This window comes from Lontra canadensis, unplaced genomic scaffold, assembly GCF_010015895.1.
Source record: "Lontra canadensis isolate GAN:19392208 unplaced genomic scaffold, GSC_riverotter_1.0 scaffold23, whole genome shotgun sequence".
Taxonomy (NCBI): Eukaryota; Metazoa; Chordata; class Mammalia; order Carnivora; family Mustelidae; genus Lontra; species Lontra canadensis.
Window position 1 is genome coordinate 13,173,670 of NW_022631017.1, and position 16,638 is coordinate 13,190,307.

At 37.4% G+C, this 16,638-nt stretch overlaps 1 protein-coding gene across 1 annotated transcript in view; it reads left to right on the forward strand.

The window, feature by feature from the left end:
* The window catches only part of NUS1 (NUS1 dehydrodolichyl diphosphate synthase subunit), a 28,286-nt gene extending 13,097 nt beyond the window's left edge, over nt 1-15,189 (forward strand). The window contains exons 2-5 of the mRNA XM_032862392.1: nt 1,686-1,811; nt 2,751-2,900; nt 8,594-8,693; nt 12,364-15,189. Of these exons, the coding sequence (XP_032718283.1) occupies nt 1,686-1,811; nt 2,751-2,900; nt 8,594-8,693; nt 12,364-12,454 (467 nt within the window). The 3' untranslated portion in view covers nt 12,455-15,189. The remainder of the gene's footprint in view (nt 1-1,685; nt 1,812-2,750; nt 2,901-8,593; nt 8,694-12,363) is intronic.
* Nucleotides 15,190-16,638: the final 1,449 nt, after the last annotated feature.

Below are 16,638 nucleotides of genomic sequence, written 5' to 3' on the forward strand. Positions count from 1 at the left end.
GTTAATCTTTGAAGTGCTTTCAAGTGAAATCTGACTGAGAGTACAGAGTAGGAACACTTTAGATATAAAGTAAAAAAACCACTGGCCATTGGAGAAATGCCCCTCTGAAAACAGCTAAAAATTTGTCACTTGTTTTTAGAGCTCTCTTTATTAGTTTTATATTAAACATACGTCACATAGTTCTTCATCCTTTTCAATGACCTAATAGTAATTAAAAGTTTTAACTTTTCTGTGCATGGTTGAAGGAACAAACACAGTTTTGTTTTTGTTTTTAAAGATTTTATTTATTTATTTGTTGGAGAGAGATCACAAGTAGGCAGAGAGGCAGGCAGAGAGAGGAGGAAGCAGACTCCCTGCTGAGCAGAGAGCCCAATGGGGGACTTGATCCCAGGACTCTGGGATCATGACCTGAGCTGAAGGCAGAGGCTTTAACCCACTGAGCCACCCAGGCGCCCCAAACACAGTTTTATGTAGTACATTTTCCATGCTTTGTTTGAATTTACTAAATTCTGGTTCTGTTACTTTGTGTATTCTCTCTGCTTTTTACATAATTCATACTAGTTCGTCTTATCATTAAAAAAACAAATAAAGGGGCGCCTGGATGGCTTAGTTGATTAAGCATCTGCCTTTGGCTCAGGTCATGATCTCAGGGTCCTGGAATCAAACCCCGCATTGGGCTCTCTGCTCAGCAGGGATCCTGCTTCTCCCTCTCCCCCTGCCTTCCACTGTGCCTACTTGGATTTCTCTCTCTGTTAGATAAATAAATCTTTATTAAAAAAAAAAAAACAACTAATCAAGGGGGTCCTGGGTGGCGCAGTTGGTTGGGCCTCTGACTCTTGGTTTCAGCTCAGTTTGTGGTCTCCAGTGTGGGATCAAGCCCACTGGAGCTCCATGCTCTCCCCAGAGCCTGCTTGAGACTCTCTCTCTTTCTTCTCCCTCTGTCCCTCCCTCTGAGTGTGCTCATGCTCTCTCTCTCAAATAAATAAATAAAAATCTTTTAAATTAAGGTAATAGTACTGAGTGTACATAGTGGATCCGCAAGGAAAGTTCATTGGACTGGGAGTCAGGAAGACAAGGGCTCTCTCCAGATCACTGCTGTAGTTTTTAAATTCTAGGACAAGTCTCTAAAGGACTTTGTGTCTCAATTTCTTAATCTGTAAGTAAAGGTTTCAAGTAAATGATCTCTTAAAATGTCTTTCTCAGGGGTGCCTGGGTGGCTCATTGGGTTAAGCCTATGCCTTTGGCTCAGGTCATGATCTCAAGGTCCTGGATCTGGCTCTCTGCTCAGCTGGGAGTTGGCTTCCCCCTCTCTCTCTGCCTGCTTCTCTGCTTACTTGTGATCGATGGATCTCTCTCTCTCTCTCTCTCTCTCTGTGTCAAATAAATAAATAAATAAAATATTTTTTTAAAAAGTAAAATGCTTTTCTCAGTCTAATTTTATCATATTCATACTGACTAAGTAATCACCCTTTTTTTTTTTTTTTTGTAACATTAGCCTGACTCTAGACTCTTATATTAACAAAGTTTTGTTGTGTTTTTCTTTTAGATTCTAGTTAGGTTCGGTCAGTCACTGTTTCATTTGGGATTTGTCCAATTCTGGGAGAAGTGTTGTTTTCACGACAAACATCCATTAATTGTTGATAAATTAACCTAGTTGGAATTTACTTGCTTTTTTTCTTTTTAAGGTATTTTCAAAAGAAATAATTCCAGATTGATGGATGAAATTTTAAAACAACAGCAGGAACTTCTGGGCTTAGATTGTTCAAAATACTCACCAGAGTTTGCAAATAGTAATGACAAAGATGATCAAGGTAAGCATGAGTATAAAATTGAGTATCTGATTTACGCAGATATGTTTTATGTTTCAAGGTAAATTCTGTCACTTTATTGTCACCATCTTTAATCATCAGATTTAGACTATTCTTTCTTCATCTTGTTCAAAGATAATTTTCAGAAAAGGATAAAATTATGATTTTCATAGATACTAAAAAATAAATACATGTTAAAAATTTCATTTAATTCATAGACAAACCAGGAACCAGGCAGATTTTGTAACCAGTTCAAAAGAGAGTCCAGAGAATGGACACACAGGTCAGAAATACTGAAATGAATATGTAAATGGAGGCAAAACTGGTTTGTCTTTTGGGTTACAGAGAAGATAATTGATCCTCTACTGGACAAGATAGAATTTGCATGTCAGTAGATAGGAATTTGGCATTGCTGGACTTTACTTACAAAAAAGAATTTTGCATATCAGTAGAAAGAATTACATATCAATAGATAAGATAGAATCCTATCAATTATAAAATAGGTCCAGTAGAATCAGAGTCTGATAAAGTGGACAATACCTATTCCATTGAAACACATTTTTTTTCCCTACAGTCTTCATTTTGATCTTCTCTTATGTTATTGCTAACTGTACTGTGATTGTAGATGACATTTTAGATGAGTGAAGATTGTAAACTAGCCTATAATTCCTGTTTTCTAGAGGATTCATTCAGAGATACAAGGTCTCTGAGCACTCAGAGAAAGGAAGGCGATATATAAATATACACAAATGTGATGTGTGAGTCCTTTTAGAGGAGAGTAAATAGGTATGTTTTGATATTGAATTTGAAGGACTTAAATGATTCCTGTTTACTAGAACAACTGTACTTTTATTTTAGTCTGAACTTAATGTTTCTTGAAACAGATTTTGAAATATGTCTGGAACAGGATGTTTTATTTAATAACTTTGGTTTTTCCTCCAGTTTTAAATTGCCGATCGGCAGTGAAGGTGCTCTCCCCAGAAGATGGAAAAGCAGATATTGTGAGAGCTGCTCAGGATTTTTGCCAATTAGTAGCCCAGCAGCAAAAGAGATCCACAGATTTGGATGTAGACATGTTCGACCGTTTACTTAGTAAGTCATACATACATACATACATGTATGTGTGTGTGTGTAGTTTTGTCCCACAAGGGTACAGTATGAAGGAGAACATCTAGGTTCCACTTGCATGATAACGCCTGATTTTGTTGTTTTTACACTTGTGGTGTTTCTGAAATTTTAAAGACCCACATGTGAAAATGGTTTTGAGATATGGAATTTGTAGTCAGCTCACTTGCATGAGGACTAACTGGTAAGGAGAGGATATGAGAGGATTTTGGGGGGCAGTGATGAATATTCTTGAATACATTGTCACCAGCCTTCTGGGACAGTGAGTTCTCCAGTTCTCCAGACACCACAGGAGTGTCTAGCAATTCAGTTCACTTCTGATGCTAACCACATGGAGTCCGTGTTTGATTCTCTGGGTTTAAAGGCTCAGTCACACAAGACTGTCCCCACTTCAGAGGCCAGTTACAGTTCTCAGCCACCTGGGCCGGCTACCTGATCAACTGCTTATAAATGGGGGGGGGGGTTCCCGTGATTGTCGCCTAAGGTTTGCTAGTTTGTTAGAGTGGCTCACAGAACTTAGGTGGGGCCTTCACTTCTGTTTACCAGTTGATTATAAAGGCTACAACTCAGGAGCAGCCCAGTGTAAGAGTCTAGGACAAGGTCTTGGCAGGGGAGGGTGCAGTCATTTTCTGTGCCTTCTCTGGGTGAATCACCCTCTCAGCACCTCATTGTGTTCACCAACCTGGAAGCTTTAAGAAGAACCCTGTCTTTTAGGGGTTTTTAATGGTGGTTCATTTATGTTAGCATGATTAATTAAATCAGTGCCTCTTAGGATTTGAACTCTGTCTCCTGCCTCTCTTCCCCTCCATACCTGGAGGTTGGAAGGGAAAGTGGAAATTTTCAGCCTTCTAATCACATGATTGGTTTCTTTGGCAATTAGCTCCCTTCCTAAAGTTATCTAGAGGTCTAGAGGCTCACCAAGAGTCATAATTAACATAAACTCAGGTATGGTGGAAGGGTGCTTATTATAAATAACAAAAAATACTCCTCTCCTATCATTCAGGAAATTGCAAGGATTTTAGGAGCTCTCTGCCAGGAACCTTGACAGAGACCAAGTATATATTCTTTATTATATTATAATATCATACTCTTCTCACTGTGTCTTTTTAGTTTGACCTATCTGATAAGTTTGAATTTAACAGCTTTTTAGGAGGCATTCCAAAGAATATGATGTTATCATTAATCATCGCTCTATTTTTCGGACTTTCTAATACGTGATACAAAATATACTTACTATATTTGTCATGTTGTACCAAGTATAACATTATACTTTTTTTTCCCTGTAACTATTTATAAAAAAGCCTTTAATTTGCTAATTCTCTGTAGAGCCCCCTAGGAACTTTTTGCATTAACTTTATGGTTCTTCTGCTTACTGGCATTATCCTTGATCCTTTTGAATAAAGGCAGCGCTTCTAACAAGTTCATGTCCATTGATAGCTTCTATAGCCATACAATTTCAGACATACCTTTTTTTGTTCATTCACATAGAGTTTCCACTTAACCTTACTCATTAATCATGCGTTTTCTGTCTAACTGAGTCATTTGTTTGACTCCGCATTCTTGTTTCTTCTACTTTGACACGTGTTCATCCCAGCACGTAGTCGCTCTCTGGCCATGTGGCCTCACTAAGTCCCAACTTACACTGACTGCTCACTTCTTCCCCGACTCTCCTGTTCTTTTCTCATTGCCTGTTGTATTCAGTATTCAGGCTGAATGAACAGACTTAAAGTAGACTGTTGCGGCGGCTCAGGGTAGGTTACTGGAGAGTTGACTGTTTCCTGGATTCTGTAAGGCCTCAGCCAGAGAATAATTTATGAGGGTATCCTGAAAGTGATGCAGGGACCAAAGGTAGCCTGTGGAGAAGTGCTGAGTGTTGAGCCCGGGTGCTGTCTTCAGGGTAGTAAACCCACAACAAGTGAAAATGTACACAATCCATACGTTAACTTACTGATCGGACAGAAGCGAACCCTCTGAATACGGTCACCCCCAAAAGTTCTCTTGTGACTGCAGTTAATCACCGTTCCTACTCCCACGCAAGGCAACTGCGTATCTGCTTTTTGACTATACTTTTGTCTTTTCTGTAAGTTAGATATAAATGGAATCATACATAGTCTTTAATGTCTTGCTTTGTTTCCTCGGCATATTATTAAGGTTCATCCATGTTGCATGTATTAATAGTTCATCACTTTGTGTTGACCAGTGTTCAGTTGTATGGATGTACATTTTGTTGGTTCATTCATCAGTTGATGTGCATTAGGTTTGTTTGCGCGCTGCTGCTGTGACCGGTCACATACAGTCTCTGGGCAGACCTGTTGTCCTTTCCTTGGTACATAGCTAGTAGTGGAATTGCTGGACTGCATGGTGAGTGAGTGTTTAAGAAACCGCCAAACTGTTTTCCAAAGAGGCTATACTGATGTTTATATTCCACCAGCAATGTAGAGGAGTCTAGATTCTTCACAGCCTTGCCAAGGCTTAGTATTGTGTGTGTGTGTGTGTTTAATTTTCGCTGTTCTAGTGGGTGTGTAGTATCTTATTATGGTTTTAGTTCACATTTTCCTAATGACTACTGACATTGAGCTTTTTTCGTGTGCTTATTTGTCATCTGTATCTTCTTGGTGAAGAATCTATTCAAAACATTCTGCCTGTCTTTAATGGGTAGTTTGTCTTGTTACTGAGTTTTCAGAAGTCTGTATATTTTGGGTACACATCTGTTTTCAGTAGTAAGGTATGATTTATGAATGAATACTTTCTCACAATCCATTGTTTTTTTTTCCTTAACTGTTTCTTTTAAAGTGTTTACTCTTTAAGAAATCCAGTTTATCATTTTTTTCCTTCTGTGGATCACACATTTGGTGTCATATTTAAGAAATCTTGGCCTAACTCTTAATCTTAGGAAGCAAACTGAGGGTTGCTGGAGTGCAGGAGGGTGGGAAGGATGGGGATGGACATTGGGGAGGGTATGTGTTGCGGTGAGCACCGTGTATTGTGTAAGGCTGATGAATCACAGACCTGTAGCCCTGAAACAAATAATACATTATATGTTAATAATAATAAAAATTTTTTAAAAAGAGAAATCTTTGCCTAACCCAGTTCTTGTTTTCTAGATTTTTATCACTTTGGCTGTTATGTTTAATTCTGTAATCCATTTCGACCTAATTTTTGTGAATGGTATGGGGTAAACAAAATCAGTTGTTCTTTTACCACCATTTTACCACCATTTTTTCTCCTTGAATTACTGTGACTCCTCTGTTGAAACTCAGTTTACCATAAATCCTTGAATTTATTTCTGTACTTCTTATTCTGTTCCATTGTTCTGTATTGTCTGTCCTTCAAATGCCACACTGTCTTGATTACTGTAGTATCTACTGTGGTAAACTTTGAAATCATGTAGGGTAAGTCTTTCAACTTTGATTTTCTTTTTCAAAGTTAAACAACTTTGGTTACTCAGGGCCCTTTCATTTTTATGTAAATTTTAGAATAGGTTTGTCAGTTTCACGGAGACACCCTGTTTTGATAGGGATTGAGTTGAATCTAGCTCAGTTAGGGGAGAATTGCCATCTTAACAATATTGAGTGTTCCAATCCATGAACATGGCATATCTCTCCACTTATTTGGGTCGTGATTTTTCTTTTAACAGTGTTTTGTAATTTCGGGATTTGGGTTTGTGCTTATTTTGTTAAATTTATTCCCAAGTATTTTATTCTTTTGGTTGCTATTATTGGATTGTTTTCTCGATTTGTTTTTGGATTGTTTGTTGGTAATATGTGGAAATATAGTTGCTTTTTAAATATTGATTTTGTATCTTGCCACCTTACTAAAATTCATTTAGTAGTTCTTGTAGTTCATTTTTCAGAGTCTTAAGATTTTTTAAACACAAGATGATGTTGTCTATATATAAAGATGCCAACTGCTATCTCTGCTCAAATTTTCTATTTTTTATTTTATTTTTTAGTCTGACTGCCTGTGTCTAGTTTTATGTGTCAGATTATGATATACACACTGGTTGTGCTCAAACAGTTTGTAAGGCTTCCCTGATTTCTGTGTGATGTGAGAGTGCATTCAGAGTTGCCACAGTTCTCAAGTCTTCTTGGCGGTTTGTTTTCACTGGGCTTTCTTGATGCCCTCTTTCCTCCTTTGCATGTATGCAGTGTCCTGGTCAGCTGTGGGTGTGTGGAGAGCTTATCTGAGCCCTTGTTACTGGGATCTTCCTGGTAAATTTCTGACCATTATACTGCTTGCCCTCACTGGGGCTACAACATCAGGCCAACAGGCTGTGGCTTTTCCTCATTTGTTCACTTCCGAGTTTTCCACTTATAGTTGGCAAAACCCTAGGTTTTCATCATCATCATCTGCCCCTCCCCCCCAATCTCCAGTTCCAAACTGAGTGTATACCTTTTGTCTACAAGCACCAAATCTGCTAGTTTTACTCTGAGCCCCATCCTGGTAAAAATGTGGTGCTCTCCATTTGACTGAGGGTAGAGGCATGGGGAGTTAGGACCATTCCCAGGCAGGAGACAAGGACCCTTACCACTGCTCTTACCTGACGCTCTGGCTGGTGTTTTGTTTTGTTTTGTTTTCTTGTTATTAAAAGAATGATTGTCTGCTTCTGGCCAGTACCCAGTCCCCTTAAATGTTTGGCTTTGTCCGGTTTTATATGTTTTTTATGGGGGAGGATTCATCACCTTCACACTACCATTCGTGAGAAGTTCCTTCTTGCCATTTTTAATTTAATTTTTTTTTTTTAAACTAAAGAGAATTTGCTTTTTACCATGCCGAGGAATATATATTCTTCTTAGTCCACTTCTTTACTAATATGGACTTTAAAGAAACTTTGTTACAGAAATAATTCTTTATTACTGCTGGATGAGCCTGTCTCATCTAGTCTCCTTACTTAACAAATGAAACAACTAAGCCCTGGGGAGGTTATGTGACCAAAAGTTAGTGGCAAAACTGAAGTTATTAGAAACTGTTAGAGCCTGGGTCTCTTGGATTATAGCATCTTTACTGTTCTACCAGTGACTACTTTAATTTTTTAAGTACTTGCACTATCCTTATCCCCTCTTTTTCTCAAACCAGGCCTTGTATGGAAACCGGGTTGTGAGACCAAGCGGCCATGCCTTTGTTGAGGCAGGTGTATAGTGTTTTCCCTCCAAGGGCAGGGGCTCTGGAGAAAACATTTATACTGGATATCTGGGAGCTGATCTTTGTGGGTCCTTAGCTATAAAATGGGTATTGGGGAAGGAAATATCGTAGTTACTTTTATAGTTCCTTTTCATATCTGAAGTTATATGAGTCTATGAACTTACATGATTCTGTAAGCACTTGTGCCCCCAAAGCAGTGTGCTTCCCAGAATGCCAGGAGAACTCTTATGTTGAAAGATGGATGGGATTTGGGGGCTACCTGTAGGGTTTAGAATGGGAGTGGGGTTAGCCCTTCTTATCAAGTAATCAGTTCAGTTAAATGGTCTTTAGAGAAAACTTTGACATATGGAAATAGCATAGATATTAAAGTATATGTTGGGCAGTGTGGTGGGGGTTGGATAAACCCTCTAAAGGAAACACCCTCAGAGCATAAAAAGCCAATTTGATTAACAGATTTTGCCTTCGGTCATTTTATCTGTAAGCAATGCATGTTAAATTCCTGTTTATTTCTTTTCAAGGTTCAACTGGTTTTCCTGATCCTGATTTAGTACTGAAGTTTGGTCCTGTGGACAGCACGTTAGGCTTTCTTCCCTGGCACATCAGATTGACTGAGATTATGTAAGTAATTAAAATGTGCTGACTTTGGTTCAATCCAGCAAGTGTTTCTCGAGCCTAGCACTGTACTAGGTATGGTGATAATTCCCAGAGACAGACAGTATTGCTCCTTTCCCTCAGGTATCTCACAGTATCAATGGTAAGGTAAAGATATATGTAGAGGACTGACACAAGAGAGTATGCTTGTGCAAGTGTTTGGTACTGATACACATTGTCATAGGAGACCAGGAGGGAGAGACACCTCTCTGGGCCAGAGTTGTTGGTTTTACAAAAAAAAAAAAAAAAGATGTAACTTGCTCTGGGGTACGTATGTAAAATGGATAGCATTTCTATAATTAGAAAAAAAGGTGAGAAGTGTAGGGGATGATGGTAGGAAAAGGAAGAAAACCTGGGAGGTGAGCAATGAACATCTTGTTTTCAAGAAATAGGGAACTGGTTGTACCAGAATGGAGACTTAGCATGATAGCATTAGATGGTAGAATAATTGATCCTTGAACAATGTGAGTGTTATGGGGGCCCCCTGATTTCAGTCAAAAATCTGCATGTAACTTGACCCCCTAAAAACTTAACTATTTATAGCCTACTTTTGACTGGAAGCCCAACGAATAACACCAATTAATACAATTACTGTATTCTTACAATAAAGTTAGCTAGAGAAAAGAAAATGTTTTTTAAATTATAGGGAAGAGAAAATAAATTAATAGTATGATACCGCATTTATCAAAAAATACCTTTGTGTAAGTGGACTTGTGCAGTTTAAACCCATGTTGGTCAGGGGTCACCTCTGTAAGGTGTAAACACATAATTTGGGGGTATCGATGCTAGGAAGGCTTTAAATACCAGCATGAAGAATATGTATAACAGTTTTGACAGGAAGTAGGAAGCCACTGAGCCTGTGGATAGCATGAAGTGTCTGATTTTAAAAGATTTGTTTGGCAGTGTGTACTAGAGTAGATTCAGTTTGGGAAAGGATGAGGTAGAGAGACGAGTGGAAGTCCATAACTATGATTTAGGAAATCATACAGTGATGAGAATGAAATTCCTTGTTTAGAAGAGAGTTGGCCAAACTTTTTGTATAAAGGACTAGGTGGTAAATATTTCAGGTAAGTATGTGGGCCATACAGTCTGGAGCTACTCCTCTCTGTTGCAGCTGCTCAACATTGGTAGTGTAGCTAAGCAGCCATGGATAGTACATAAACAAATATGTGTGACTCTTGAAGTAAAACATAAAACAGTATTCACAAAAACAGGTGGCAGGCTCTTGGGCTGTATTTGCTCACCCCTGATTTTATTTATTTTGTTTTAAAGATTTTATTTATTTATTTGACAGAGAATGCCAGTGCACAGCAGACGGAGAAGCACAGGCAGAGGGAGAAGCAGACTCCCCACTGAGCAGACTAGAAAGTCAAGGGAACATTGATTTTTGAAGAGAAAATGTTGAATTCAAGGATAAGTTGATTTTGAGGCCATAGACTATTTAGTGGAAACACTTAGGAGAGCAGGTGAAGATGTAGAATTGGTCCATGGATGAGAACTCAAGGCAAAAAAAGGATATTTGAAGACTGACAGTACCTAGGAAGTAGTAGTAGTTGAACCAGTGAGAATAAAGGAACTTTCTCAACTGTACATAGAAGAGCACAGTACCGAGGGATCTTTTGGTCTTTTAAGAAATGCTTCAAGTTCAGGGGCAGGACAGGGAAATGGTTTGTGGAATCAGAGGGCAGAAAAGAACGCATAGCATGCCAGGCAGAAAGAACTATAGACCATGTGTTCCTACCTCCTTATTTTATAAGTGAGGAGAAGGGGGAAGAGACATTGCTCTTATTATTGCTTGTAATAAAGTGGAATTAGAACCTACATCTCCAAACTCTGGGTTTTCTTGTGATGGGTGTCTATTTCTCTTATTTCTTTTTCTGAGTTTGGGTTTTCTGAGTTTGATTTCAGGTACCTTTGGGTTGGGCTCCGAGAAAGCTAGCAGTGATTTCTTGTGAAGTTGAGCATGGTTTGGAGGGAAGCTTATGTTATAGAACAGATGGATCTCCTTTCGAATCTTGGCAATGCAATTCAGTAACATGACTTTGGATAGTTGTGTAAGCTTCTCTGTATTTGTCAAATGGGTATTTTAATAAGAAGTTGAGGATTTAAGTCTGATAATGGATATCAGATACCTAACACGTAACAAACTTTCTCATGGATTTTTGTACATATTTCTGTCCTAGCTCTGTGTCACATTGTATTGAAGTCTGCTGCCCATCCGATGGAAGCACTGTGATGTCTTAATGTCTTAATTAAAATATGGAGAAGGAGATGGAGGAGAATGGCAAGACCACTTTGGAGGCACTGAGGGGTAGTGGTGCTGAGAGCTTTTTGAGGAGGATAGGAGAGGAAGCCATTGATAGGATAAAAGAGAAAGACTTAGGATAGTGGGTTGTTTGAGGAGGATATCTGAAGGATGCTTCAGCAAGAGGAGGGTCGCTGACTTTGTCCTTTGAGGAAACCTTGTGAGCTTATTACTGCAGTAAAGTGAATAAGATAAAAGTTTGAGGGCAGAGATTATTAAAAGATAAGGAAATGGAGGGAAAGGAGACTTCTCTCAGAATTTTGGGCAGTTAAAGGAAGGGACAAGATTGTTAGTCAATTGTATTTCAGTAAAGCCAGGGAAGGCAAAGGGAAGGATGAAGAAAGCATAGCTTTGAGCACCACACGGTCAGGCCAGCAGTTCGTTCATGGTAGTTTGCCCAGTGGTGCATGTGACTGGAACTCTGAATGTGGTTTGTACTCTGACCTGGGGTTTGGCTCTGATACAGTTTGGAATTTCCAAAGCCTCACAATAAAGCTGTATAAATTAGAGAATTGCTTATGTTAATTATTGAAAATTATATTAAGTATTTAAAATACTTAAAGGGGAGCCCTCTGGCTGTATGTTCAGTCTGCCTTTAAAGTGTTTGTCTTCACATCACACTCTAATTGCCTCCTTGAGCAATTCGAAATGGTAGAGATAAAAACTTACTGGTTCCTCACCACATGCTTTTAACATACAGTCATAGAAGGATCTGTGCTGTTCTGCCAGTGTTAATCCTGGCTTTCATAAACTGTTCAAGTAGTACTGGCTATAGTCTAAGAGAAAAGAGTTCTTTTTTTTTTTTTTTTTAAAGATTTTATTTATGTATTTGTTTATTTGAGAGAGAAAGAAAGAGAGAGAGAGAGCGTGCGAGCACTCATGAGCAGGGGGAGGGGCAGAGGGAGAAGCAGACTCCCCGCTGAGCTCAGTGTGGGGTTCAGTGTGGGGCTTCATCCCAGGACCCCAGGAGCATGACCTGAGCCACTACCTTGGTTGCCTCAGGAAGGAGTTCTTAAAGTGAATTTGAGTGAGATTCTTTATAAATAGATCTCCAGTTTTACATTAATTCAGACTTAGGCTTTACTATACATTCTGAATCGCTATCTCAAAATACAAGTTGCTCTTCTTATGGAAAGAAGGAGAGAAAGTTTTTTACTTGGGCTGTTTCACAGTGAGTTTAGCAGTCATTTAGTAGAAAAGGTTTGACATACCCTACACTTATAATGTACTTTCTTCTGTCCTTAACTTCCTTTGGGTCATTATCCTTCTGGTTTCCCGTCCAAATTACAGTGTACCATTTAATTGCTTTTTTTCCTTGTGCTTTCTTTTCAGCTCTTTGCCTTCCCATCTGAACATCAGTTATGAGGACTTTTTCTCTGCCCTTCGTCAATATGCAGCCTGTGAACAGCGTCTGGGAAAGTAGTGATCCCTGGCTGCGTAATTTGATTTCAGGCTTTTGGAGAAAAGGACCCAAGTGACTCTGATGTTTACAAAGCACCTATGAAACCCTGTACACACCTAGTTCATAATCCTCATAATTTATCAACAAACACAAAAAAGTGTCTTACTTGAGAGTAAGAGTATGTGTGAGTATGAGTGTGTGTGTGTGTGTGTGTGTGTGTGTGTGTTTGTGTGGAAATAAATTTATAAATGGGGGAAGTATTGGAGGAGGAAAGACGTAGACCTGCAGTTTGAGCAAATAGCCGCAGTGTTTTAGGAGCTGAAATGTCAGATTTAAAGGTTTCAGCCTCCACTACTTCCCCATTTTTGTGGGGAGCAGAGGGGGTAACTAAAGCTATTTGGTTGTTGTGTTGAGGGGAGGGGAATAATTTTTGTTCAGCCTTTCCTAGTGACCAAACTTAATTTTTAAGAATAATATATTGACTTATTAAATGGAACTGTTTTGAGCTCGAGGAATCTCCAGAAGAGTGGAGTTCTGTGTTGGTCACATGTTAAAAGTGCTTGCTCAGCGTTGGAGCAGAGGGCATACCTATTTCAGATATCCGTCCATTTTCATCTCATTGTAGTTGAACAGTGTGACTTCTGAGGGTTGCTCTGGTGTCTGTTCTGGGTTGTGAAGATCATCTGAAAAAGAACTCTCACTACACTGAAAAGCAAAATTTAAAAAATTTACATACTGTATTAGAAAGTCAAAAATTAAAAAAGTTATAATCTTAAAAGTAAAGTTGGAAAATTTCCTAAAATAGGGAAGAAAGTAATTTCCTTTTTCATTTGGTGGGCAGTGTGTGCCCAAAGTTGGTTTAAAAAATATTTCCATTAACTATTTTTATTTAAAATAAGCATTTGAGGGAAGTTACCAAGGCAGCTCTTTTCTTCAAAAGTAGTAACCTGTTCCTCTTTGGAATAGCATATTTCGGGCCGTGTTAGTACCCAGGATTTTTACTCATTTTACTCTAAATCCTGATGGTGACTTTGCCTAAAAGAACTTTAAGTAAGATTGAGTCTGTGTGGGTAATAAAATATTACCAAAGTCCACAAAAGTAATTTAAATTAATTTTACATGTTCTCTTTCATGACAGAGAATAGCACTGGTTCTGTTATTTTTTAAATAAATAAGTGATTTTTTGATAGGTGTTTAATATTTCTTCCCTCACTGCTGATCCTTGGACAGAAACCAGTCTTTATATTTGATGGACTGTTTTCAGAAAAATCTTAAGTGTACAATAGTTGTCTAAAACTGTACGTTTAGAATGGAGCAGCTTAAATACGAGGTCTCAGAAGTCTGAAAAATAGCAAAGAAGACTGGGTTTGGAAAGCAAGGTCTGAAGTTGCTTGTCATATTCTGAAGCTATGAAGAATAAATGTTTCCACTTTGGATTACAAAACCCCATTTATGATTTTAAAAATTACACTTGAAATAAAATGATTAAACTAAATTTTGGTCCAGTGACATTACTTTGCACTTCATAGTCCTTTGTACATTATAAGACTTTTTTTTTAAGTCTTAATTTATTGCTGAAAGTTTTTATGTGAAACTATAGCCTATCTCTGAACTTTACTAGACAATTTCTGATTTCTGTCCCACTGTACTGTGATCCATGTTCTATTGAGGCTTTTTTGCCTTAGTTTGAGACTGAATTTATGTCCTTTATAAACACGATATGTGTCTTTTGTAAACATTCTGGAAAATGTATGGCTTTAATGAGTTAAATTTAATGGGTCTGATTGAAGGGAAGAGATTTATTTGTTAAAATGAAATTAGCAAAAAAAAAAAAAAATTACCCACTGGGATATAGCCAAAGCTGCTAAAAGTTTAATGGTTGAGTCTTTGTACTTTTCTCTTTCCATTTCATAACAGTGTAGTATTTAGTATTACACATCACAATAAACCTATAACCTGTTACCTGAGTCTATTCTAGTCCTAGGAAGAGACCCTTAAAGCAAGTTGCTAAAGATTCTGAATTCAGATAACAGGCATTCCAGATCCTTCTCCTAAGGAGTTTAACTTTAATATCAGTCTCCACAACTTGAATGGCATTGGTCATTCTGTAATTCCTGCCAAAATCATCACAAGTTATGTATCATCAGGGCTCCCTTTGCACTCCCAAGAAGAACTGATAATCTTAAAGAAAACTGTTGTTTGTCTTTATGTATACTCAAGGTTTTTGTCTTTACATTGTTTCTTCTTGACACTCCCCACAATGGAAAAAATCACATTAAACCAACTTTAAGGATGGCAGCTTGGAGCATAGCAAAAACGTGGAGTGTTTGAATTCCATTCCCAATTCTGGTTGTATTTTGTTTCTTAAACCTGATTACTGTTATCACAAAGTTTGAAAGCTGCTTTTGATGTGACTAGCAAAATTCTGGCATATTGGGACTAAGGCTTAAGAATACCTATCTCTGAGAGGAAGGTGTTACAATGTTAATGAACAGTGCCAAATACACTGTGCGTATCTACAATTTAATCTTTGAATGTATGTTACTTGATTAGCTCCCTCCTCCTGTGTGATGGTACCATGCATAGAGTCAAATCCTTGTGGTGTTTTGTATGACTGTAGACTTTGGCAACATGTAAATAATGTGTAAAGCAAGTTTTTATGATTGAGGAATCAAATTTATTGAATTTTATTATTGAAAGTTGAAACTTAACATGTATGAACAAAAACAATAAAAGAATATACTCTTTTCATGGACTATAGTAGTATGTGAATGCTACATTTATTCTAAACATTTAGGGCCTGCAGAAATTTACTGAGAAACTCATGACTAGATAGCAGTACCTTTTTTTTTTTTTTTTTTTTGGATGGTATGTTCTTGATTGAAATGTATTCTCAGGTTAAACATTTTTTACCAGATAAAACATTTGCAGTCTTAATGGTATTTGCTCCTTGCTAGATAACAGCAAGATAAAATTCAGCTTTGCCATTGTTAGAGTTCTCAAAATTCCAGAAAAATTAAAATCTAAATTGATTTTTATTGAGTATGGAATGCCAAATTAAAAACATAAATGTGTACTCTTTTAAGAAATTTGACAGTCCTTGTTAAGCTAGAAAATAGAATGGTAAGAACCCTGATTTGTCTTGCTTTGCATAGACTATTCACCTGACTTCTAATGCATAATTTTTATATGAGATCAGGATTTTCAAAGGGTACATTTTAACTTTTGTTAATAGGAAATGCATTTAACAAAAATTAGGAGGAGTTCAGTATAGTTTGAAATAAAACCCAGGAAACAAGATTAAAGTCCAGTTGTCCAAGAATCCTACTCGATATGCCATAAACTGATGAAATTGGTGAGAAAAGGGGAGTACAAAAGAATTTTCATACGGTTTTAGAAATACACATTAATTGTAGAAAAACAAAATTCAGAGAAGCAAAAATAAAGGAAAATAATCTCTAATGCCATCACTCATTGGTTACATTTTTGGTGACAATCCTGAAATTTTTTGTACTTCTATTTGGAAAAAAAAAAAGAATTCTACTGTAAGAGGCTTAATAAAGAGATTCTTTTTAAGCCACAAACTATAAATTGAGAGTCTTGCCTTCTCTTTTGTATTTAGTTATTGTGTCTGGAAATAAACAGTCACATGAGCACATGAAAACATGTTTGGAAGAAATTAAAGTCCATATTCAGTTACCCTTAATTAGTATTTAACCTTGGTCTAAGTTCTTGTTTACACTCCTCTTTTTTACCCTCCATTTGTCTTATAGAGATTCGGGACCTAAAAATAAATTTTAGCATCCAGATTCATACATCCTGATGAATGCAAAAAATAAAAATTAGATAGACTCCCAGATCAGAATATTTGGGTTATCTGCCACAGACCATGTTTATACTTTCCCATCAGTAATAGTAATAATTTAAGTTGATTTAATGAGGACAAGGAAAAAAGACATTGTTTGGCTCAAAGAATTTGGAAAGCCTGAGCTAATGAAAAGATCTGAATGTAGGTTAGTCATTAACAACATAGTTAAACTTGTATAGAGTATCTGATATTTCCATTCTGAAGTTAACTTCAACTGCTACATCCTATGGATTTGGATTGATGAAACCTCCCCCCTTTTTAATATGTATTTTGCAGTATTATTCCTCAGTAACTGTTAAGCATAACTGCCTTAGATTTCTTATTTTTACAAAATGAA